We start from the raw sequence: 24,262 nt of genomic DNA, 5'->3' as shown, positions 1-24,262 counted from the left end.
CTTTGGGGTTTTTGAGGGAGTCTTGGGAGCTGATTTCTTCTTGCTAGTACGCTGGAAACATTTTGAAAATGTTAATACTTCAGAAAGTAAATGACCGACTACAATTTAATTTTTTATTTCATTACCATATAAAAGTAAGCATCTTTCAAACAATAATACTGTATACAGTACAATGAACCCTCACTGTGTGTGAAAGATATTTTTCTAAAAATAATCATACAATGCAATAAATTTGATACAGGTAGCCACAAACATTGATCAGTTTTAGAGTATGAATAGAATTTTAACAATGTTTCAAAATGCACAATCTACACCAATTTTTTACTGCATTCTCTGCACTTTGCTGAGAGATCACACATGCCACATTCCTCTGTTTTACTCACCTTTTAACTTTTATTTTTGTACCCCAAGCATTGTAATTACCTAAGTAATTACCTAAGTGTAGTTACAGGATGAGAGCTACGCTTGTGGTGTCCTGTCTCCCCAGCACTCTGTTATATAATGCTTTGAAATTACTGACAGTTTTGGCCTCCACCACCTTCTCAATTAACTTGTTCCAACCGTCTACCACTCTGTTTACAAAAGTTAATTTTCGTATATTTCTCCTGCAGCTTTGTTTCGTTAGTTTAAATCTATGACCTCTTGTTCTTGAAGTTTCGAGTCTCAGGAATTCTTCCCTATCAATTTTATCTATTCCTGTTACTATTTTGAACGTAGTGATCATATCACCTCTTTTTCTTCTATCTTCTAGTTTTTGCATATTTAATGCCTCTAATCTCTCCTCGTAGCTCTTGTCCTTCAGTTCTGGGAGCCACTTAGTGGCATGTCGTTGCACCTTTTCCAGTTTGTTGATGTGCTTCTTAAGATATGGGCACCATACAACCGCTGCATATTTTAGCTTTGGTCTAATAAAAGTCGTGAACAATTTCTTTAGTATTTCTCCATCCATGTATTTAAAAGCAATTCTAAGGTTAGAAAGTGTAGCATAGGCTCCTCGCACAATGTTCTTAATGTGGCCCTCAGGTGACATTTTTCTATCTAAAACCACCCCTAGATCTCTTTCTTTATCAGAATTCTTTAAAGATTTCTCACATAATTTATAGGTTGTGTGGGGTCTATGTTCTCCAATTCCACATTCCATAACATGGCATTTATTCACATTAAATTCCATTTGCCAAGTGTTGCTCCATATACATATTTTGTCCAGGTCTTCTTGAAGGGCATGACAATCATCTAAGTTTCTTATCTTCCCTATTATCTTAGCATCATCAGCAAACATGTTCATGTAATTGTGTATTCCCACTGGTAGATCGTTTATGTAGACAATGAACATTACCGGTGCAAGAACTGAACCCTGAGGTACTCCACTCGTGACATTCCTCCAATCCGATACCTTGCCTCTGATTATGGCCCTCATTTTTCTGTCAGTTAGGAAATTTTTCATCCATGTTAGTAGCTTACCTGTCACCCCTCCAATATGTTCCAGTTTCCAGAACAACCTCTTATGGGGAACTCTGTCGAAAGCCTTTTTTAGGTCCAGATAGATGCAGTCAACCCAACCATCTCTTTCCTGTAAAATCTCTGTTGCCCGATCATAAAAACTGAGCAAGTTCGTTACACAGGATCTTCCAGATCGAAAACCATACTGTCTGTTTGATATTATATCGTTTTCCTCCAAGTGTTCTACCCATTTAGTTTTAATTATTTTTTCCAATATTTTGACTATTACACTTGTCAATGATACAGGTCTATAATTAAGGGGGGTCTTCCCTGCTTCCACTTTTGTAGATTGGAACTATGTTAGCCTTTTTCCACACATCAGCTACAACTCCTGTACACAGGGATGCCTGAAAAATCAGTTAAAGTGGAATGCTGAGCTCATGTGCACATTCTCTCAGAACACATGGTGAAACTCCATCTGGACCAACTGCTTTGTTCTTACTTAGCTCCTTGAGCATTTTTTCCACTTCGTCTCTAGACACCTCTATGTGCTCTATGTTGTTCACTGTAATTCTTATTGTGTCTGGTTTCCTAAAGATTTCATTTTGTACAAACACACTTTGGAACTTTTCGTTTAGTGTTTCACACATTTCCTTTTCATGTTCCGTGAATCTATTTCCCTTTTTCAACCTCTGAATATTATCCTTTACCTGCAATTTGTTGTTAATGAATTTATAGAATAGACCTGGTTCTGTTTTACATTTGTCTGCAATCCCTTTTTCAAAATTTCTTTCTGCCTCTCTCCTCACTGCCGTGTAGTTGTTTCTCGCATCTTTGTATCGCCGGTGTGTTTGGGGGTTTGGCCTCTTCCTGTATTGATTCCATTTTTGTATCTTTTGGTCTCTGGTCCTCTCGCAATTTCTATTGAACCAATCCTGTTTCCTAGTTCTGCATCTCTGTTTTGGTATAAATTCTTTTGTGCCTTTATCATATATTTCACAAAACTTGACATACATCTCATTCACTTCCTTCCCTAGGATCAAGTCTGTCTAATTATACTCACTAAAAAAATTTCTAAGGTTGCCATAATGTCCTCAAATCAATTCAGATTTTTCAACTGCTTCAACCTCCTTATTTTCTTCCAGATTATAATACATTGCATACTTTATTCCCAAAAAGACATGGTCACTTTTACCCGTGGCCCAGTCCTCATAAAGGCCACCACCCCCAGAAAGCAGCCCGTGACAGCTGACTAACACCCGGGTACCTATTTTACTGCTATGTAACAGGGGCATAGGGTGAAAGAAACTCTGCCCATTGTTTCTCACCGGCGCCTGGGATCGAACCCGGGACCACAGGATCACAAATCCAGCGTGCTGTCCGCTCGGCCGACCGGCTCCCTGAGCACTCCCTGACCGGTGAGGAGCACCCAACGCCACTGCAGTCTGCACGAAACGACCCGAAAGGTCCCAGAAATTGTGGGACTAGGCGCGAGCGAACAGAGCAAGCCTCCACCCCATCGCCCCATCAATGGGTCGAACCGCGAAAGGGCCAACGCATAATACGAGAACCTAAGAAGCAAACGGGGCGATCTCCATGCCGACCAGAAAAAGATAGAACCGAAGGCTGTGCCTGCCCCAAATCTGGCACCACTGACCCACCACGATGGGAAGAATCCAGAGCCCTGGCATGACTCTTCCGAGAAAGCCCCCGCCCCCCGGAAAACTAACAAGTCGGACATGGGACGGCAAGTAGCCGAAGCCACCTGTAGATACTGTACTGCACCACAGCAGACTCTGCAAAGCAGAGGACAAAAACGCAAAGACAACTGAAGAGCCAGGGCCAAAGCATATTCTAAAGAAAAAGCAAGCACCGCCTACCGACAGTCGAGAAGCAAAAACTGCGAAACCACATCTTGCAGGAGCGGCACGAATAGCCCCAACAATGCAGGCGATGCACCTCCTCCACATCCAACTCAAGCCAATCCAAGGACAGCTTGAGGAGGAAAAAGAAACGCAGGGCCAAAGCCAGCAGGCCACGTGTACGCAAATCCTCCGCGACCACGGCAGCCAAAAGGGAAAGAACCTGTACATGAAGCTGCATCACACCAACATCACGTGGAAGGGCAGGGGCGAACAAACAAGCATTGAGATGCTCGAAGTCACCCTCAGGAAAACCTGCATTGCTGTCTGAGCCTCCCTCCATTCAAACATGCGGGACCGACAGAATGTGTGCCAAGCCTCCAAAGAGAAGAGCAGGCAGTCAGCTAACCAGGACGACCCTGGAACTTCATAACGAACCCAGAACGGACATGAAAATCCATACACGAAGGAACATGGGTCCATCAAGAAAGCATAATCCGGATCACACAGGAGGAATGTCACAAGGTTAGGGGCCTGGTGGATAGCGCACAGGACTCGCAATTCTGTGGCACGGGTTTCATTCCCGCACCAGACAGAAACAAATGGGCAAAGTTTCTTTCACCCTGAATGCCCCTGTTACATAGCAATAAATAGATACCTGGGAGTTAGTCAGCTGTCACGGGCTGCTTCCTAGGGTGTGTGTGTGTGTGTGTGTGGCGTGGAAAAAAAAGTGGTTAGTAAACAGTTGATTGACGGTTGAGAGGCGGGCCGAAAGAGCAGAGCTCAACCCCCGCAAACACAACTAGGTGAATACAAGGGCATCCTGCACCAATTGTGATGGGACACGGGAAGCCGAAAACCTTCGGACAAAAGAACCCATGGGATCACAGAACCAAACCCGGGAAGGGGTAGATGCCAAATCCAACTCGTACGAGGAGGGAGCGAAAGAGAACCCCCTCTCCTTGTAACACCAACTCCTGCTCCGAGGGTATAAAAACCCAGGCGGGGTCTAACGGGGCCCAAGCCCCCCAAGGCAACCCTTTCCCTGCTCCGAGAACCTCACCCCGAGGACCCGGGGCCGAGCCGGCCTCCAAACCCCCCGCCTCCAAAGAAAAGGCGGGAGCCGCCGAAAAAGCAGGAATGAAGGGGAGCCCACTGGTCAGACCCAGAAGGTCTGGCAGGAGGACCAGACTCCAATGCCTCCGCCGCAACCCCAGAAGGGGACTCCCCCAAGACCACCCGAGTCTCAACACCAACTAGACACTGCCCCGACTTCGAAACCCTCAGATGTTTTGGAGTCGGGTGCAAGGGGAGGGGGGAGCCAGATGCAAGGGGGGAGAAACCGGATGCACAACAGAAGGGAAGGGATAGGAGGGGCGGACGGAACCAGAGCTGAAGCGACTTCCGCCCCCAAATCCGGGTCCCTATAACCAAAACGGGGCAGTCTCGGGGCCACAAACAACCTAGCGCGTGGCAGCAACCTAAACCTAGCATGCAACACAGCAGCTGCCTGCGTCCCCATATCATGTTCAGGAACTTGGGTGGACTGGAGCATATACAGACAACAAACATCGCATGACTCCGGGTTAAAAGAATCACCGACCCAACAGGCAGCATGGTGGAGGCACAACAGGTGAGTGCCACACTGAGACAAGGGGACAAACACCTTCAATCCCGCACAAAGCAAGAGGGTACTCAGGATCACATCCATCAGACCAAGGAGACCCCGTGGGGTTTCCCAGGGCCCTTAGCCTTCTTAACATGCTAAGAGAAGCCCAGTCAGAGTACTGCGAATTGGTGCCCAAGTCTACCAAATGAATTTCTAAAAGCTGAACCCCTGGGATGTGTCCACTCATGGGGGCCTAGCGGGAAATACCATCAAAATACAGAAGAAAACCCCAACAACAGAGAGGGGACAGGACACAGCAGACGCCCCACCAGGAAGAAACCACAAAAACACAAGAAAAACCCCGCAAGAGGACAACATGACCAGGCGGAACAGAGTCAGCCACTATAATAGGTGAAAACTAGCAGTGCAGTACCCTGCTCCCCTGCCAGTGACAAAAACTACCTCCTACCCAGAGACAAACAAGGGCAACAAAACCCCAGCAGACGCCAAGGGTGGCTATGTACCGAGCAGTAAGAGACATAGCAGAAGTAGATCCCAAGGTGACCCACACCACAAGGCAGAGAACCAAGACAAAAAAAAAACAAAAAACAGGAGCCAGAGGCACACGATTTTTCCAGAATCGTGTCAGAAAGAACTGCCGGTTGGATCGCCGGTGCGCGGGGGGGGGGTCTGGGGCTCCTCCTTCCCCCCTCCCGGGGAGGGGGGGGATTGCGCAGATGTCATGCTAGTTTGCTAATTTTTGTTTGGGGAGTTCTGTCCACCCGTTCAGCTTTCGGTAGCAATATTTTCACCAGAATAGTAGTTCGTTTTGGGACACCAACCTTTGTGGGTGTCAGACCCCATCGATGGCAGACAGAATGCTCCCAACCACATGGGGGTTTCTATAAGCCATTTCTCTTCACACCTCTGTGAGGGGCCAGGTTCTTGCTCGTGGTCCCCAGTTCCATGGACATTGATGCCAGAAAGTTTATACATATCCATTCAGCCTGAATAGCTCCGGGGAGCTGACGAGGCTCCCCCCAGAAATACTAAACTTTTACTAGTGTAAATATATTAACCTGATATAATCTTTACATGTTCTTTATATGTAAAAACATATTTCAAAATTTATATGAATAAAAACCATTAAAACTTTAATTATTTACTGTATTGAGTTTACCAAAAATTCTTCATTCTCTTTGCATTAAGAAATTTACAAATTTTTCAAAGTAATGGGAAAAATATGGCAAATAACAATGAGAAGGCTCAGGATTAGACTGTAACTAGTTAAAAACTTTGTGAACATTACTAAAGCAGTGTCATGAGCTGTGGAATTGGCATAAAAATGGGAAGGAAGGAAGGAATTATCAAGGGAAAGCGCCAAGCCATTATGACTATATAGCACTGGGAAGGGGTCAGGATAAGGATTTGGGATGGGACGGGGGAAGGAATGGTGCCCCAACCACTTGGACGGTCGGGGATTGAACGCCGACGTGCATGAAGCAAGACCGTTGCTCTACCGTCCAGCCCAAGTGGTTGGGTATAAAAATGGGAAGTGATTCTTGCAAATCCTGACAAAATTTTAATGTTACTGAAGTTTGGAATTTTGAACACTACTGTACTATACAGTATATATATATATATGTAAACGTTCAAAATAACAATAAAATATTTTGCAACTATAAAATAATAACTTTATAGACATACCTGCACATTATTCTCAGATGTCTTCTTTTTGCTGGCTTTCTTAGGTATTCCACCAGCAGCCTCATTGTGGGCATAAACAAAGGAGTTCACTATAGTGAGAAGGAAAGGTTGGCAAGAATTTTACAATATACCTGAAGGTGGTATGTACTTTGTACAGATTGTGAAGAGTATCATCAACACCTGTTCCAAAGCAAAAACCAGCCCCCACTATCCCAGTAATAATGTCCCTGTAAATCCATGACACTACCATAATGCACCTTTTGTGGTGCAGACGCCTTCGGTCAAATAATTGAGCAAGCAAGACAAATTTTAATAATGCATTATCATATATCTAATTCAAAATGTCTACTGCAGCATGTGTTTATGACTGACAATTAAGTTAGATGGAGGAAAACATTACAATTACAATGTATAATTGTAGGTACAGTAATTTAACTGCTTCAAAGCTGAGAGAGAAACATGTACAAGTGACAACAATGAGTAAAAACTTTGTTCATATTCTGACAAACACAAGGGCAAAACACTGGCCACAGCTTGCACATCATGGAAGCTCACATAATGTAAGTAAAGCAACCACATATTTCACACGCACATCTTCAACTCAATTTCATTACTGGGTGAATATGAAGTCTTAATTTAATTAATTTGCAAAGAAAATTTGCAAAGGAATATATATCCCCATATATCTATATGGGGGATATATAAATCCCCATATACATCTTACAGGAAATCAAATGAGGATGCAGCAAACAACCATAATACATACATACAAAAATACTGGTTCTAATTGCATGCAAGTATTTTGTGTTAAAGGCAAAATTACACTAAGATTAAAGAGTAAAATATGTGGACTGATACAAAATTGATTGCAATATAACACTTGACTAAATTTAAAAAGGAAATATTATGCATCATAAAATGTACTCTAAATGTTGAAAAACAATCAATAATTATTAAACTTTTGTTAATGAAGACATTATACCTTTAAGCACAGATTTAATATCTACACAAGTGAGCCGGGAGACAAGACAAGCTTTCTATACATGATTATTTGCATCCCCCCCCAAAACAGGACAACAGTAGTGGGTAACATTTTCATACTATTATATCAATACAGAAATTCTAAGCTAGGGGTGATTTCTAGTCAACAATAAATTGACCAGAGAAAAACTGGAACAGACCAGTACAGAGAAAGGTTACAGATATCTAGAACAAAAATAATATCACTTAGCCATTCACACTATATACCATCATGAATAACCAATGAATAAGACACACTAGCACCCACACTGCTTCATACCATCTGGTGAATTGTGCACCTTGTAAATTGTCCTTTGCTGTACAGAACAAATAAATATTGTACAATCACTCCCTCCTTACAAACCATATCCTGTGCACTGTTCCAAGGGTATATGTGACCTGTTGAAGAAATATTCAAAACTCAAGAGGCCACAAGTCTCCCCACAATGTTGAAAAGAGGAAGCCGAGGAAAGAAAGTAGATATTGGAAGGTGTACCTAATGGAGAAATGTCGAAAAATAAGAGGAAAGAAAAAAGTAGAGCAGAAAAAAGCATTGCAAATGCAGAGGACAGTGTTTGTAGGTTCCAACTGGTTTTGGCCACAACTGTTCTAATCCCTAGATGGAAATCACCAAATGGGAAAGAATGTCTTGAAGAGACGAAGTTGATCGAGGCATTCTTGGCTGCTTTACCAACTCGCTTGATCCCAAACACACATGTGCTGGGCACCAACAAAAACCAATCACTAAAACCGAGATAAAAAATGGGGGGAGGGGGATGATGCAACAAGTTAAAATCTATCAAGATTGGATAAAACTCTCCAGTGTAATAAGACTAAGCAGGATAGCAAAGCGTTTGGGAAAAAAGAATGCTGAGGTAGTTCTATCTTTTGTAATTACTCTTCACTCAGCAAAGAACACTGTACAATCTGCATACAAACATAACAATGCAATAATAATAATAATAATAAAAAAAAATCCTCCAACTCCATTTCCACTCCAGATGTTCTAATCTTTACCTCCCTAACTAGTTACTCTACATATACATTAAGAGCCAGGGACACATTACACAACTGTTTTATGTTGACTAAAATATTAAATTCTCTCTTACTTTCCCTTTACAATACCCATGCTTTGTCATTCATAGATAAATATTTTACTGCTGATAATGTTATTTCTAAATATTAAATACATACTGTATACAGACTTAATTTATTTTTAACAACCATGAGGTGGGGGGATATACCACAACCTTGGTGCACACCTACACTAATGTCATCTACTCCTTAATCACATCAACTCTCCCACACATTAAATTTCTACATGAAAACTCGACATTTCTCAAAATTTGACAAATTCAATTTACACTTATCACTCTTCCAAGATACAACATTACTATCCAACAAATTCTGGCAATTCTGCACATCCACTGCATTCATTACTCAATTGCAATAATTATGTCCGGAAGTAGCCATTAACTCCAGTGTTAACCCATTTTAGCATTCTTATAGTTATCTCTTGTCACACCATTAAACCAACGTTAAATGTAATGAAACGCTATTTTCTGGGTGAGCCCTGGAGACCTCTTGAAGCTATTAGACATATATACGCAATATTAGTCTGGGTCATCAGTCAATGGAGCTCTGCCTACCGGGGACCATGAGCCCGAACCTGGCCTCCCTCAGAGAGGCACAGGAAGCAATGGTCTATGGAGACCCCCCCCCCCCATGTGTTTGGGAGCATTCCATTTCTGCCATCAACCAGGGTTAAGCACCCAGAAAGGCAGGCATAACAAAAACCCCACTTGGTAAGAAATTGCACCTGAAGACCAAACAAAGAGACAGAACTCCCAGCAAAACAAGGAAATGAGCAAACAAGCAAACGTCATTCACCACCACCGCGATGTTTGTCTGTGAAGCCATCCATCACCTCACCGGAAGGGGGAAGGGGTGCTCCCGGATCCCCACACCGGCTACTCACACTTCAGTTCATTTGCCGAGCTCAAAAACGAAACTACCAGCCGGAGAGAGGGAGGGTGTCAGAGAACCTCTGGGGCTCACCCAGAAAAAGAAAATTCATTACATTCAATGCTGGTTTTCTGTGGGGAGCCCTTTCAGCTCCCTGGAGCCACACAACCAAAGACAAGCAAAAGAGGGACTTACCCGGGAGGCGGCCACAATGAGCACATCAAATCGAAGGCGAGACAACTAGCTGCGACCTGTGACCCAAAGTCACACACCAATGATCGGGACCAGGTACAGTTACCAAATACTGGGAGTTAAGTGTAGTGTTGGACACCACAAGCAGGAGGGAGACCCTCTCCCCTGTGGGAGGGAGACAATCTGGTGTCTACAAGGAAACTTCGTCACTGCTGTATCTTGAGTGAGTACTGGTCCCATATGTTCTAGCATCACAAGTGTTGATATTCTATTGCCTTGATAAGGAAGATAGATTAGGATTTTTATATTGAGCTCAATTAAATAAATAAACATTACTAAATTGTCCATCTGTTGTATCCATTCATTCCTGCAAGTTATTCATAGAGAGTTGCCAGGGAATAGTGGAAGTCAGTTGTGTTCTCACCCCCCCATGATATCCTGAACTCACAATGTTAACTCTCCCGTGACCGGTATCCTTCGTCGCCGGTCACTAGGTTGATCAAAGACGAAGGTGGTGGCGGCATTACCTAGTGTTAAGTAATTTTAAGTTTAAGTCATAAGTTGTAACAACCTGCTTTAGTGGGTAGGTATCGATGGTGATACACCGGTGATACGTTTAGCTGCGTTATAAATGGTGGCATTGCGGTGGTCTGTAGTAATTGTATAATTGCTAAAGGGACTTCCGTGCCTGTGCTGTTCGGTAGCTACTGTAGGTTTTGGTTATGACTAATGTAAGGTTTAGGTTAAGACTAATGTAATGTTTAGGTTAAGACTAATGTAAGGTTTAGGTTAAGTTAATAGTTAGGATATTGTAATGTAAGGTTAAGGGAACATGCTTGACATTGTCTTGCGGAGGTACGCTCTGATTGGCTCGACAGAATCAGTTACTCGGTTCTCTTAATTTCATCAGGGGTGTACAAAGAAATTTGTACAGCAGATCGAAAGGTTAAAGTCGGTCTGTCAGAACAGGAATAAGAGTAGGGACGCCTGTCTTATTTCTGAGCACGGTAGAGTGCTAGGGCTTGACTCTGGCGGTAATCACACAAGTCAGTGTAGTCGACAGTATTCAGCTCTTAGTCTGGCGGTAATCCCATTTGTCAGAGTAGAAAGAGGATTCCTGTGGGGTTCCTGGCGGTAATCCTGACATTTGGAGTAGACAGACATTTAGAATTAAGGCTGTAAGAGTAACAGAACTTTGTTCAGGGTAGTGACCTAGGTACTTTGTATAAAAATTTTCGTTCGTTAATTTAATGTATTAATTTAAGCTTAGTGTTAAATTATGGTTGGCAAGGATTGGGCAGCATTTGCGAAGAACACCTGCATTTTGGTGCGATTATCAGCCTTCCACAGGAATTAATATTGGATAATTCCTGAGGATGGGGCTTATTGTGTACTTTGCGAGTGTGCTAATCTTTGACAAACTGTGATTTAAGTTGGTAAGTAAGTATTTAGTCTAAGACGTCAACGGATTTTTGTGATTACAGGATTAGCATTGTAGACAAAGTTTCGGTAGCAGTGAGGATTTACCATTCCTGGACAGCTTGTACATCTCATTAGCGTTGCTGAGAATGGTGGGATAAACTTCGAAGGTCCAGTTGCATGGGGGTTATTGATTCCAGTAACTCGGGATAGACGTGTAGGATTACCTTAATTTCAAAGTGTGGTTACGCATTAAGGGGATTAAGGATAAAGAGATCCGAAGTGTGGATTAGTAACTCTGAGACCTCTCATCACTAGCTTATTAAGAATTAATGACAGTCGCAAGTTATATCTGAGGGTGGGATTTATTTTACCGACGAACAGTTGTCACAGGGGGAGGAGTGTCTCCCCAGGGGGGGGGGGGGGGGAGTCGATGCTCCCACACATTGGGAGTGGGGAGGGGGAGTTAGGGAGGAACATAGAAGTTACCTCACCTTTTTTGACCTCCACCCCCGCTCCACACGGGAATCAAAGCCACTGTTCTGCCTTACCTTTCTAGAAAACTCAGTCACCACCTCCCCCGGTTCAGTGAGCTTCCTACCCATCCCTACCACATGCTACCCCAGTAACCCCACTTCAGTATGCTCCCCACCGGCCCATCTACATGAGCAGTACAGAGTTATTAACAAAAAAAAAAAAAATAGGCTGGACAATTTTATAATTAAGGGCATCTTTGATGACCAGACTGAAAGAAAGATTCATATTAACTTATTGTTTTATTCAGTTATTTTAGAACAGGTCCATTTTTTATTATAGAAGGCAATGAATAGAGATGTTTGTGTGTTTGGACTTTGGGAGGAGAACCTAACCACCCTGGGATTGGGAGCTGTGCATTCCCACCCCCCAGGGTGAGATCCATGCTTCCACCAGTCATGTAGTCATACCTTTCACTCCCATGTCTAACTGTACCCAGCCTCCTTGTCCCACAGAGCCAGCCACACCTTGAATAACTGAGGCCAGTGGAATGGTATTTATGCCGTTCCCTCTGGCAGGGGTGCCAGATGGTCTGAACCCCCGAGAGAGGAAGGGATACGCTACAACCCCCTTCCCTCTCAGCCTAGTGGACCTTACTTCAGCGGTCCTGGAGAAGGTGATGTCAAAAGTCACCTGGCTGATACCTCACACAAATGAGGTTGTTAGCAGTATGCAGTATTGCTGTCATCGGCAGAGCTGGTTCTAGACATCAACGAGTAATTATGATGGGCCGTCGCCTTGTTAATGTCATCGGAGCATGCCAAAATCCTGCTATATCAACAAAGACAGATGCAGGACTGGAAGTGAAAGATGTATGGTCGACGAGGAATGAACGCCAGCTTCCAGATTATGTAAAGTCCTTCTTTGGTTCTCGAGGAAGCCACGTCCGCTGATGTAACAAGAAGAATAACGAGGTGATCACAGAGGAACGGCACGATCCCTGTAGAGGGTACTTAACACGCCAATAGAGGGACACATTGCACATCTTTTGGCCTAAGGTTAAGTGCTTGATGGGAAAACGAACAAAGTCGTTAAGGCCTAGTATGCTGTGATGAAGACACCAGTGAGCGGATGGGAACCCAAGAGCCGTAGTCAGGACCTACTCATCTGTTGCCACGCCAAAACCACCTCAATGCCTATAATTGCTCACTTCCATAGCAAGACCTTGTTGGTGTCAACGTCCCAGCACTTCCATCATAACAGGATCAAGTAACAGCTGATCTTCCAACAAGACCGACAGCAAGCATTATGTAGCAAGAAGGTGGACCCAAATCACTCAACTGCCGTCATCCGTCAACGTCAGCATGGTGGCCGGTTTCTGTAGTATCAACCCAGGAGTATACACAGCCACCACCGGAAGGACGAGAAGGCAGGATGCAAGAGACTGGAGCAAGATCCGTCCAAGACACTTGACGGGTGGATGGTGGATCAATTTTACATCAACATACGTGGGCTCCCGACAACCAAGATCAAGATAGAAAAGTAAACTAGAAGGAGGTGTATGGTCGACGAGGAGTGTAAGCCAGCTGCCAGATATGTAAGGTCCTTCTCTGGCTCTCGAGGAAGCCACATCCGCTGAAGGAACAAAATGAGTAATGAGGTGATCACAGAGGAACGGCACGATCCATGTAGAGGGATCAACTGGCCACAACTGGACACATCACATGATGCACCCTTGGCCTGACTAACCAAGCATCAATGATCTAAAAGGGGCCCCTCCGGAAGCCCCCCCCCCCCATTTCGTTCTTCACCAGAAAAGAAGGAGATGGCTGGAACTAAACAAACCGACCACCAGGACTGAAAGAGCAGAAACACCTGCATCGGAAGAAAGCATGAAGCTCACCAACCCAACCCCCAGAGGCCAATGCCAACAAAAACAGAGCCTTGGAAAAACAATCTTGAACCGAAGGGGCAACCACAAACCGAGGAGAAAAGAGAACACTCTGTCCAAGGACCTGGACGTCTCTGGCGGCACATGAGCAGGCCAGAGGTGAAACAAAGCCCGAGTAAGCTTACAAAACGGGGCGGACATAACATCCAACTCGAACACAAGCTGGAGCGGCTCCGCCAGCGCCGTACGATAAAGAGGCGACAGTATTAGGCACCAAATGACAGTCCTGAAAGAGCCAAGGACAAAACATCCTGAATGGAAATAGAAGACAACCTACGAAGAGAGAAAATGGTGAAAAGAATGCCAGGAAACTTCATACTGTCTCTGTGATGAAGCTCGCAGATGAGACACTATCACTGAAACCACCTGATCACCCTACAAGTGGTGATACACCCACGTCAAAAAGACCAGATGTGACGAGCAGAGGAGTAGACCGAACCAGCCATGTACCAGATCGGTCCTATCTGCTGAAAGAGGCAGAGCCGCAGAAAACGCCCCTCGTACGGACACTAAGCAAGCAGCACTTGAAACCAAGGGGCCAGAGTTTGCAGCTGTGTGGATGTCGCTTCGGAGGGTTCGGGTCGCTCGTGGATCGACAATCTGGCTTTGACTGGAAACAAGTGGGATTTGTTTTGTTATGCCTACCTTTCAGGGTGCCTAACCCCAATTGATGGCAGACATGGAATACTCCCAAACACATGGGGGTTTCCATAGACCATTGCTACCTGACTGAAGCCCCCAAACTAATGTAGCGTATATCAGTCCAATAGCTCCAAGGAGCTGGAGGGGCTCCCCACAGAAAACTCAATCATATTCACATCTGAATTTATTAATAAATTTAAATTTAATCCCTCAAATTTCAAAATATTTTCTCAACCCTGTTTGTAAATTCCTCTTCACCTGTTAACATTCTCCCGTGCTTATATTTAACATATTCCCACTATAACATTTTACCACTAACTTTTCTATCGGTTTCTTTCTTGCACTGCCTTCCTTTATCGAGATATTGCTTCCCGTTTTCCAACTCGGAATTTTATTCTATTTCTGTCTAACTCATACAATCTTCACTTTTTTCTGTTACACTACTTTTGGCATGCTTCTTTTACTCTCATCACAACACAATACATATAGACAAAACTTCCAAGATATGCAACATCAGTGAAATCAAGCTAGAAAACTAATATTATGCTAAAACAAGAGCAAATTTATCTGGAGGAATTGTTAAAACTACATTTGAATGTTAAGAATAAATTGTGCAGAAATTAGGTTCTGTTTCCCACTGCTGTTATCATGGAACACACTTACAGTACAGGGTTCTTCTCAATATCACTAAAAGTCCACAGTCCATTTTAAGAAACTGAAATGTATTGCTTATGTTATACAATAAATAAATGTTGAGAAACCTGTTAGCATCCACCTGCTTACAAACACAACAGACTAGTGAGGAAACATTAAAAACTAGAGATAACAAAATTATTAAGTAAAAAAAAAAAAAAACATTCAAGACACATACCTTAGGTTTTCTTCCAACTGGAGCCTTCTTTCGTTTGCCTCCTTTGTTGTTGTACGTTTCATCCTCAAAGTCTTCATCAGATTCAAATTCATCTTCTAACTCATCTTCAAAAGGAGGCTCTTCATAAAATGTTGCCCACTGTTCCGGCTAGATGACCAAAATATAACAATTTCATTACAGTATAAGAAATTAAATGATTTAATTTATAGAGCATGTGAACAGAAGGGCATTAATAAAAAATGTAAATGGGAGTACACAAGTGTCTGTTCGATTATACAAACTAACTGGGACCGATTCCAACTGGTTAATCTGAAGTCTGAAAATACAGAGATTTCCTGATCAATATTCAGGTCATGTAACCAGATGATGGATAATCTAAAGTCTTTAGTCAAACTTGACCCAGATTACTACCATGAATTCCAGTTTATCTGGACTATCTCTAGTTTGGTGACCTCCGTTCAAATAGTCCAAAACCCTTAAAAACGAATTACATTCAACATTGAATTGCGAGCTCATTTATCTGGTCCAACTTAAGATTATACAAATACTTGGGGGCTATATGTAATCTAGTGATGTGGATAATCAAGATTATATTAAATGATAGTAGAACCTCGAAAATCCAAACCTCCTTATATCATAGTGGAATAAATTTGTAATATTTATTTCTGTGGGGAGCTCCGTCAGCTCCCTGAATCTATCATCACTGATTAAGTGAAATACTATCTAGTATCATCAGTTGTGGAGTTCTTTTTGCCTACTGGGGACCACAAAATAGAATCTGGACCCTTCAGAGAGGTGCAGATAGTGATGACCTATGATTACTTTACATTTAAAGACTACCATCTTTGTCATCACCAGGGAAGCACCCAGAATGATAGGCGAATCAAAACAAACCACTGCCTGGTTTAAAAAACAAGACCAAAGCCCCAAAACGTCAAAAGAACTCTCAAGAAAAGAAAAAATATAACTCAATGACACTACCCCCCTGCTAATTAGCTCCATCTTCTCCCTCGTTGGTGGGGATGGGGGAGCTAGCCTGGAAAGACCAGATCAGCCAGCTTCAGTTCTTTACTGATGTGCATACCTAGCAGTCGTGTGTTGCTCGGGTTCCTCTGTCCCATTTTAGAGTGGTGTTTTCTTGCCTTTTTGGCAGTGTTTTACTCATAAGTATGCGTGAGCCAGGAGTTATAGTGTGCGGGAACTGCACAAGATCACAGTTTCCTTCCCTGTGTGCGCTCTGTGAGTACTACACATGCGTGGTAAGGGTTGTCTTCCCTGGGGCATTAGGGAAACGATCCTAGTTTCCTCCTCACCCTTGAGGTAAGCCGGTCTTGCACTATTCTGTCTTACCTGGGGTTTGGGAGTGTTTTTGGGGGAAGCCCTTTCGGCTCCCTCGGAGCTAACCAAATAATAACAAGAACTGCAGAGGGCCTATTGGCCCATACGAGGCAGCTCCTATTATAACCACCGAATGGGAATTGTAATAGGAATAAGAAGAGGATAGTAAGGGAACGTAAAGAAAACAATGAACAGAAAAAGAGAGGAGAAAGAAAAGGAAAGAGAAAGAAAGATAAATGGAAGGATAAGCTTATGTTAGGTAACGTTTGTTAGAAAGATTAGAGCATTTAAGTATATACTACTGTGAAAGGGAAGAGTCCACAGTAACAAAGCCAGGACTCAAGTTCATGTTGGGTACATTGTGTATTAGAGCCGATTCAACAAGACGGCGTCTGTGTAGAGTAGAGGCAGGAAAGATTATTTTGGAGGAAAACCAATCAATAGGATGATTGGAATCCCTCACATGACAGAAGAGAGCATTGTTAGTGTCTGCAGACTTAACACTTCTCTTGTTTTCTTTAAGTCTGTCATTCAGTGTACAGCCAGTTTCGCCAAAGTATTGGAGAGGACAAGACGAACAGGAAATAGAGTAGACACCAGCAGCATTAGAAGCAGGAGGAGCAGTATGAACTAGATTGGTATGAAGTGTGTTAGTTTGTCGAAAGGCGAGCTTTATGTCAAGAGGACGAAAGGTATTGGTAAAAGTTTTGAACTCAGATATGAAGGGAAGGCAAAGGACAGTGCTACTAGTGTTGGAAGCAGGTTTAGGATGAAAGAAATTTTGTTTAGCTTGCGAGTAGGCACGGTTGATGAAATGCAAAGGGTAACCAAGGCGAGAGAATGATTTGAAGATAAAGGCAATATCAAAATCAAGAAACTGAGGGTCGCCGAGATGTAGAATGTGGAGGAAGAGAGACAAGGACACTTTTCTTAACAGAAGTTGAATGGTAGGAAAAGAAGTGAATGTACTGTACATGCCACTATGCATGGGTTTGCGGTAAACAGAGAAAGAGAACCCAGTCACGGAGCTGTGAACGTGAACGTCAAGAAAAGGAAGGAGGGAATTAGATTCCCACTCAACTTTGAAATGGATAGGAGTCAGAGTGTTAAGAGAGGAGAGGAAAGGCTGTAAAAGACTAAGGTCATGAGGCCATAAAGCAAAAATGTCATCAACATAGCGAAGCCAGAGAGAGGGATGAGTATCATTAGGAAGGAAGAAGAACAGTTTTGAAGTATTCCATGTAAAAATTAGCAAGAACAGGGGAGTGAGGGGGAACGCATAGCGACACCGAAAGTTTGAGTGTAATAATTACCATTGAAAGAGAAAGAGTTAAGAGTCAACACAGAGTCTAATGAGTTCGAAGAAAACGTCAGTGGGAAGCGGGAGAGGAAGAAGGCCCTCAGACGCCTTCTGTCTAAGGAAAGAGAGAACGTCATCGAGCGGAACATTAGTGAACAGAGAGTCGACATCAAGACTAAGCATCTTACAAGAGGGTTGCAGGCGCAGTCTTTCTATGAAGTTCTGAGTGACGAAGGTGGGCAGGGGAAAAAGTGCCAAGGTAAGGTGTTAGGGTTTTAGCAAGCCAGGAGGCAAGAGGATAGCTGACAGAGCCCAGTGAAGAAATGATTCTTCACTAATGTTCTTCACTCTATGTTCCGCTCGATGACGTTCTCTCTTTCCTTAGACAGAAGGCGTCAGAGGGCCTTCTTCCTCTCCCGCTTCCCACTGACGTTTTCCTCGAACTCATTAGACTCTGTGTTGACTCTTAACTCTTTCTCTTTCAACAGTAATTATTACACTCAAACTTTCGGTGTCGCTACGGGTTCCCCTCTCTCCCCTGTTCTGCTAATTTCTACATGGAATACTTCAAAACTGTTGTTCTTCCTTCTATTGATACTCATCCCTTCTCTCTGGCTTCGCTATGTTGATGACATTTTTGCTTTATGGCCTCATGACCTTAGTCTTTTACAGCCTTTCCTCTCCTCTCTTAACAATCCCGGCTCCTGCTATCTATTTCAAAGTTGGATGGGAATCTAATTCCCCTTCCTTTTCTTGACGTTCACGTTCACAGCTCTGTGTCTGGGTTCTCTTTCTCTGTCTACCACAAACCCATGCATAGTGGCATGTACATTCACTTCTTTTCCAACCATCCTCCTTCTGTTAAGAAAACTGTCCCCGTCTCTCTCTTCCTCCACGCTCTACGCATCAGCGACCCTCAGTTTCTTGATTCTGAAATTACCTTTATCTACAAATCATTCTCTCGCCTTGGTTACCCTTTGCATTTCATCAACCGTGCCTACTCTCAAGCTAAACGAAATTTCTTTCATCCTAAACCTGCTTCCAACACTAGTAGCACTGTACTATGCCTTCCCTTCATATCTGAACTCAAAACTTTTACCAATACCTTTCGTCCTCTTGACATAAAGCTCGCCTTTCGACAAACTAACACACTTTATAGCAATCTAGTTCATACTGCTCCTCCTGCTTCTAATGCTGCTGGTGTCTACTCTATTTCCTGTTCGTCTTGTCCTCTCCAATACTTTGGCGAAATTGGCCGTACACTGAATGACAGACTTAAAGAACACAAGAGAAGTGTTAAGTCTGCAGATACTAACAATGCTCTCTTCTGTCATGTGAGGGATTACAATCATCCTATTGATTGGTCTTCCTCCAAAATAATCTTTCCTGCCTCTACTCTACACAGACGCCGTCTTGTTGAATCGGCTCTAATACACAATGTACCCAACATGAACTTGAGTCCTGGCTTTGTTGCTGTGGACTCTTCCCTTTCACAGCATATACTTAAATGCTCTAATCTTTCGAACAAACGTTACCTAACATAAGCTTACCCTTCCATTTATCTTTCTTTCTCTTTCCTTTTCTTTCTCTCTTCTCTCTTTTTCTGTTCATTGTTTTCTATATGTTCCCTTACTATCCTCTTCTTATTCCTATTACTCTTCCCATTCGGTGGTTATAATAGGAGCTGCCTCGTATGACCCAATAGGCTCTTTGCAGTTCTTATTCCTACTACTATCCCCTCTACTACACTTTGCTCCTCACCTTGCTCTAGCCTATTTATTGCCTGCATCTACTTCCTCATCACAATCGACTTGAGAATGGTCCAGGACGGACCGAAACGTTGTCGTCCCTTCACCTTCTAGTGTGGGGTCTGGTTAACATAAATGAACCCTGTCCAACATCGTTTATACAATTCAATTATTTCAACTCTCTAAATGATCCCTTTAAAAATACTGTAAATCACAATAAGCTTCTTTGTTGGCTTTGCCTATCTGTAGTCATAAATCTCAAAGAAATTATTCTTTCTTAAGTGTTTGCATATACAATGGGGCCTCAACTTAAGATGCTAATCCATTCCCAGAGACGGATCGTAACTCGAAATATCGTAAGTCGAAGCAATTTTTCCCATAAGAAATAAAGGGAATTGAATTAATCCATTCCCCACCCTCCAAAATATTAACATACAAATACATTTCATACTGAATACAATGTTTTTTTTCTAACTACAATACAGTACCTAAGTTACTCTTACCTTTATGGAGGGCTCATGATGGCATATGGAAGATGGTGATGAGGGGGGGAAGAGGAGAGTTGTTACTGTTTGGAAGGGGAGTCCCCTTCCATTATCACATCAGGCAGTGATGTTTTCTCTGGGGTACTCTCTCTCTCCTACGTTTGCGTGAATACCACTAGGACCTGGTTGTGGTTCAGTGCGTGTTTGTCTCACTACAAATTTGTCAAGAGACATTTGTTTTTCCCTTCGTTTTAACATTTGTCTGTAATGATGCATCAGTGTCATTGAATAGGTTAAGGCAACGACCTACTGCAGCTTGATTTGGGCGAGTCGTTTCAGCAAAGGTTTGCAATTCTTCCCATGCTGCACACATTTTCTTAATTGTTGAGGAAGAGAAATTCTGTAGTCTTGTTTCTGCTCTATGGTCATCCTTACATGGGTTTTCATATGTTGAGCCTAACCACTGACTTTCCTGGGACTCATGGTGTGATATATAATACTGTCTCCACTCGATCATCCGGACTATATGGGAAGGACCCCCAGCTGGATTATCACATTTTTCGGATAATGGTACTTTTTCACCTACGAGTCCAAAAGTGGCAATTTCCAACTACTTTTATACTACAAACAACATAATTTGAATTGCCTTGCCACATATAATTATTAAATATTCAACTAGAAACCTCAACTTACCTTGTTGGTGTTCGTCTTCTTGATTGATGCCACACGTCTTGAAGTTGAGAATTCTTAACAATTTACGTAACTTATACTAACACAACACTAAAATTAACACTTAAAATTACTGTACAGTTCATTAAGCAAAGTTAGTTTTGACTGCCAGCTGCTGAAGCCTCACTGGTTGAAGGCATTTGGGTTGCCTGTGAGGCCTCGCTTGTTGAAGGCGCTTGCATGTGCCTCACTTGTTGAAGCGCTTGCATGCCCTCATTTGTTGAAGGCGCTTGGCTTGCGCCTCACTTGTTGCAGGCGCTTGGCTTGCCTGTGAAGCCTCACTTGTTGAAGGCATTTGGCTTGCTTGTGATGCCTCACTTGTTGAAGGCGCTTGCTTGCTTGCGCATCACTTGTTAAAGGCGCTTGGCTTGCCTGTGGCGCCTCACTTGTTGAAGGCATTTGGCTGCCTGTGACGCCTCACTGTTTGAACAAGACATAACTTGTCTTTAATTGCTAGGACAACCTTCTTCCTCTTAACACCTCCAGAATGATTGATGCTGCTACCAGACATAGTCTTGGCCAAAAATGTTCAAAGTTACTATGAAAATAAAAAAGTTATTTAAAAAAATATTTCACTAATGGCGCAGCACTGTGTGTAACACGAGGGACGGATGCACATGGGTTGACCAGTGTTGGACAGGTCCACTTGGGCTGGGGCAGCTATAGCGCGTTACGTAGACCGCCAGGAGGAAAAAAACTCACAATATTTTTTAAGGAAACTTCAGCCTGTGCACATTAATTTTAAGAAACTTATTTATTTGTTATTACATAATTACTAGTACTTATTTCATTTGTTTTTGGCTATGATTAAGTGTTCTAAAATTAATGGTAATTCCTGTACCTAGGTGGTCCCTTCCGACGCACCCCTCCCACCCCCCCGACACCACCCACCCACCCCACTCCTTCCTCCACCATGCGTCTAGAGCCACAGATGGGATTAATACGGTATGGCCGAATATTCATCCGGCCAAACCAGCTTTTATCCGGTTCCTGTGGCCATTTTGGCCGGATATTGTGATAACTTTATCCGATCACGATTTTGGCCGTATAAGGGCGTTTTCCGGATGTTTGAATCCCGGATAATCGTGGGGTTACAGTAATTACTTTAATGTTCAAAATGCAAAAAATCACCACAAACTTTCTTATAGGGGCGGTCGTCACTAAGCGGGCAGCTGTAGTAAACTGAGGCAGGTCGGACCGCGTGACCGGGAACCACGCGTTCGGTCGACCCGAACGTGTACCAACAAATATCGGAAGTCGGCGACACCATCGGATGTCGAGTCGCATTTTTTGATGAAATTTACATCGTAACTCGAAATTATTGTAAGTAGGGACAATCGTAAGTCGAGGTGCCACTATACTTCACTAACAGTTCCAAACACACAATTCTTGACTTGGTTACTGTTGATTCTTTAATCAAATAGTGAACGTGGCTTGGTTCATCATAGAACAGTACAAGACACCTTTTTCACATACAGTATTCACATACAGAACAAGGAGTGTCAAAGGATAAAAACAAGTGACTATTCTTCTTTCTGACATTTTCAGTTCTTACTAAAACACTCATATGTTTTCAAAAATTCTTAATCAACCTTTATATATATACAGTACCAGCATTCTTATTCTAATATACAAGACATACGCATTCTTACCAGAACCACTTTTTCTGGTGGATGAATAGGTTCTTCAACAGCTGCAACAATTGCTGCAGGATTTTCCACTGTTGTAATTGTATGCTCATCAGGGTCTGCTTTAGCTGCCTGTAACAAATATTTAGAAATAAATGTATGTAAAAAGTGATTGATTATAACTGATCAATAGATCTACTGTGAAGTATATTAAGTCTAGCATATTGCAGGATGCAAAGTAATGCCATAGTGGTGCAGTGGATTATGTAATGTAATGACTACAGGAAGTATATCTGTAATGACAATAGGTAGTATACCAGTAATGACTAAGAAGTATAGCAATTACGGTTACAGGAAATACAGTATACTGTACTAATAATGATACGGGGAGAATAACGAGTTTAGGGAATTAAGAGATTATAACGAGTAAATATAGCATAATGAGAAGAGCACGAGAACAGGTATAGTATATAAGGAGTACATCAAATACAATGAGCTGAGTATGAGTACAGAGAATACCAAGGACAGGGAGTATAACAAGCACAGGCTAACATAAGGAGGATCAAGTAAATGGTGCTTTGAGGTGAAAGCAACGAACAGATTAGAGGAACAATACCAGTAAATAAAAATGAAACAGATGTTTAAGAAAGAATGAGATGGATGAGGTGCAAGGAGTATGAGCAGAGGAGGGGTTTAGAGCTATAAGATAACAAGTGTACAGAGTAAGGATAGTTTGGAATGGATGACAGTTAAATATGTATGTCCAATTAAAACTGATCCTAGTCTTACTAAAAGGCTGAAAATGAAACTGCTTTATTAAACAACACGTAAAACCCATAATAGTTTTGAAATACAGTGCATCAGTAAATTGGATTTTCAGTTATTGACCAGAGGGTGCCATCACTCTAAACCCTTGTAATTACATATAATTTTCAACTTTAAAAGAATTATAGATAAAGTTGTGAAAACTTGCGTATTATACACAGTATAATACGCAAATACGCATAGGGTTTGATTCAAAGATATTCACATTTCATTTTTAACACCCCCCCCCACCTCACACACTGTATAATATATGTGTGTGTGGTTATCTTGAGATGATTTCGGGGTTTAGCATCCCCGCGGCCAGGTCCTCGACCAGGCCTCCTTTTTGTTACACAACCCCAGGAAGTAGCCCGTAGCAGCTGTCTATCTTCCAGGTACCTATTTCCTGTTAGGTAACAGAAGCATCAGGGTGAAAGAAACATTTTGCTCATTTGTCTCTGCTTCCACCGGGGATCGAACCCGGAACCTCAGGACCACGAATTCGAAGCGCTGTCCACTCAGCAGTCAGGCACCCATACATATACGTGTGTTATACATATAATGTATATATGTGTACTTACCTATTTGTGCCTGCAGGATCGAGCATTGGCTCTTAGATCCCATCTTTCTAGCTGACAGTTATTTAACCCTTTAACTGCGCAACGCGCCTGCAGGCCCACGTCTGGGGTGCGCTACGCACCTCCAAGTATTTGTATTTTTCACGTTCCATTCAAAACTCCACCAGCTACATGGGGGTTACATCCCCAGTCAAGTCACTCATCCTGTAACTACACTTAGGTAATTACAAAACTGCAGCAAAATGTCACCTCATAACATCCTGACACAGTAACATTTACCACATAACCTTCACCTCCACCAATGTACCTCATAACATGGATGAGGTGGGGCCCCTTGATTGACTCAAGCATGGGATGGACATTCATATGAGTGGGACTCGATGGGTAGAAATAAGAGCTGCCAATATGGGACAACAAGCCCTCTGCAGTCACCTGTGTGTTGATAGTCTTATATTCATATCCAAAAGCCACGAACAAGCGCCTGGCCGAGAGAAACGCCA

General features: G+C 42.7%; 1 protein-coding gene across 1 annotated transcript in view; it reads right to left on the bottom strand.

The window, feature by feature from the left end:
- The window catches only part of LOC123774126 (zinc finger protein ubi-d4), a 133,115-nt gene that overhangs the window by 96,571 nt on the left and 12,282 nt on the right, over positions 1 to 24,262 (bottom strand). The window contains exons 4-7 of the mRNA XM_045768359.2: positions 22,405 to 22,512; positions 15,153 to 15,299; positions 6,619 to 6,678; positions 1 to 51 (exon numbers count right to left, since the gene is read on the bottom strand). The exon at positions 1 to 51 is cut by the window's left edge and continues 52 nt beyond it. Of these exons, the coding sequence (XP_045624315.2) occupies positions 1 to 51; positions 6,619 to 6,678; positions 15,153 to 15,299; positions 22,405 to 22,512 (366 nt within the window). The remainder of the gene's footprint in view (positions 52 to 6,618; positions 6,679 to 15,152; positions 15,300 to 22,404; positions 22,513 to 24,262) is intronic.

The sequence above is a fragment of the Procambarus clarkii genome, chromosome 1 (assembly GCF_040958095.1).
Source record: "Procambarus clarkii isolate CNS0578487 chromosome 1, FALCON_Pclarkii_2.0, whole genome shotgun sequence".
NCBI classification, from domain to species: Eukaryota; Metazoa; Arthropoda; class Malacostraca; order Decapoda; family Cambaridae; genus Procambarus; species Procambarus clarkii.
Note: the sequence above shows the minus strand (reverse complement) of the source record. Positions and strands in the feature narration are given on the sequence as shown.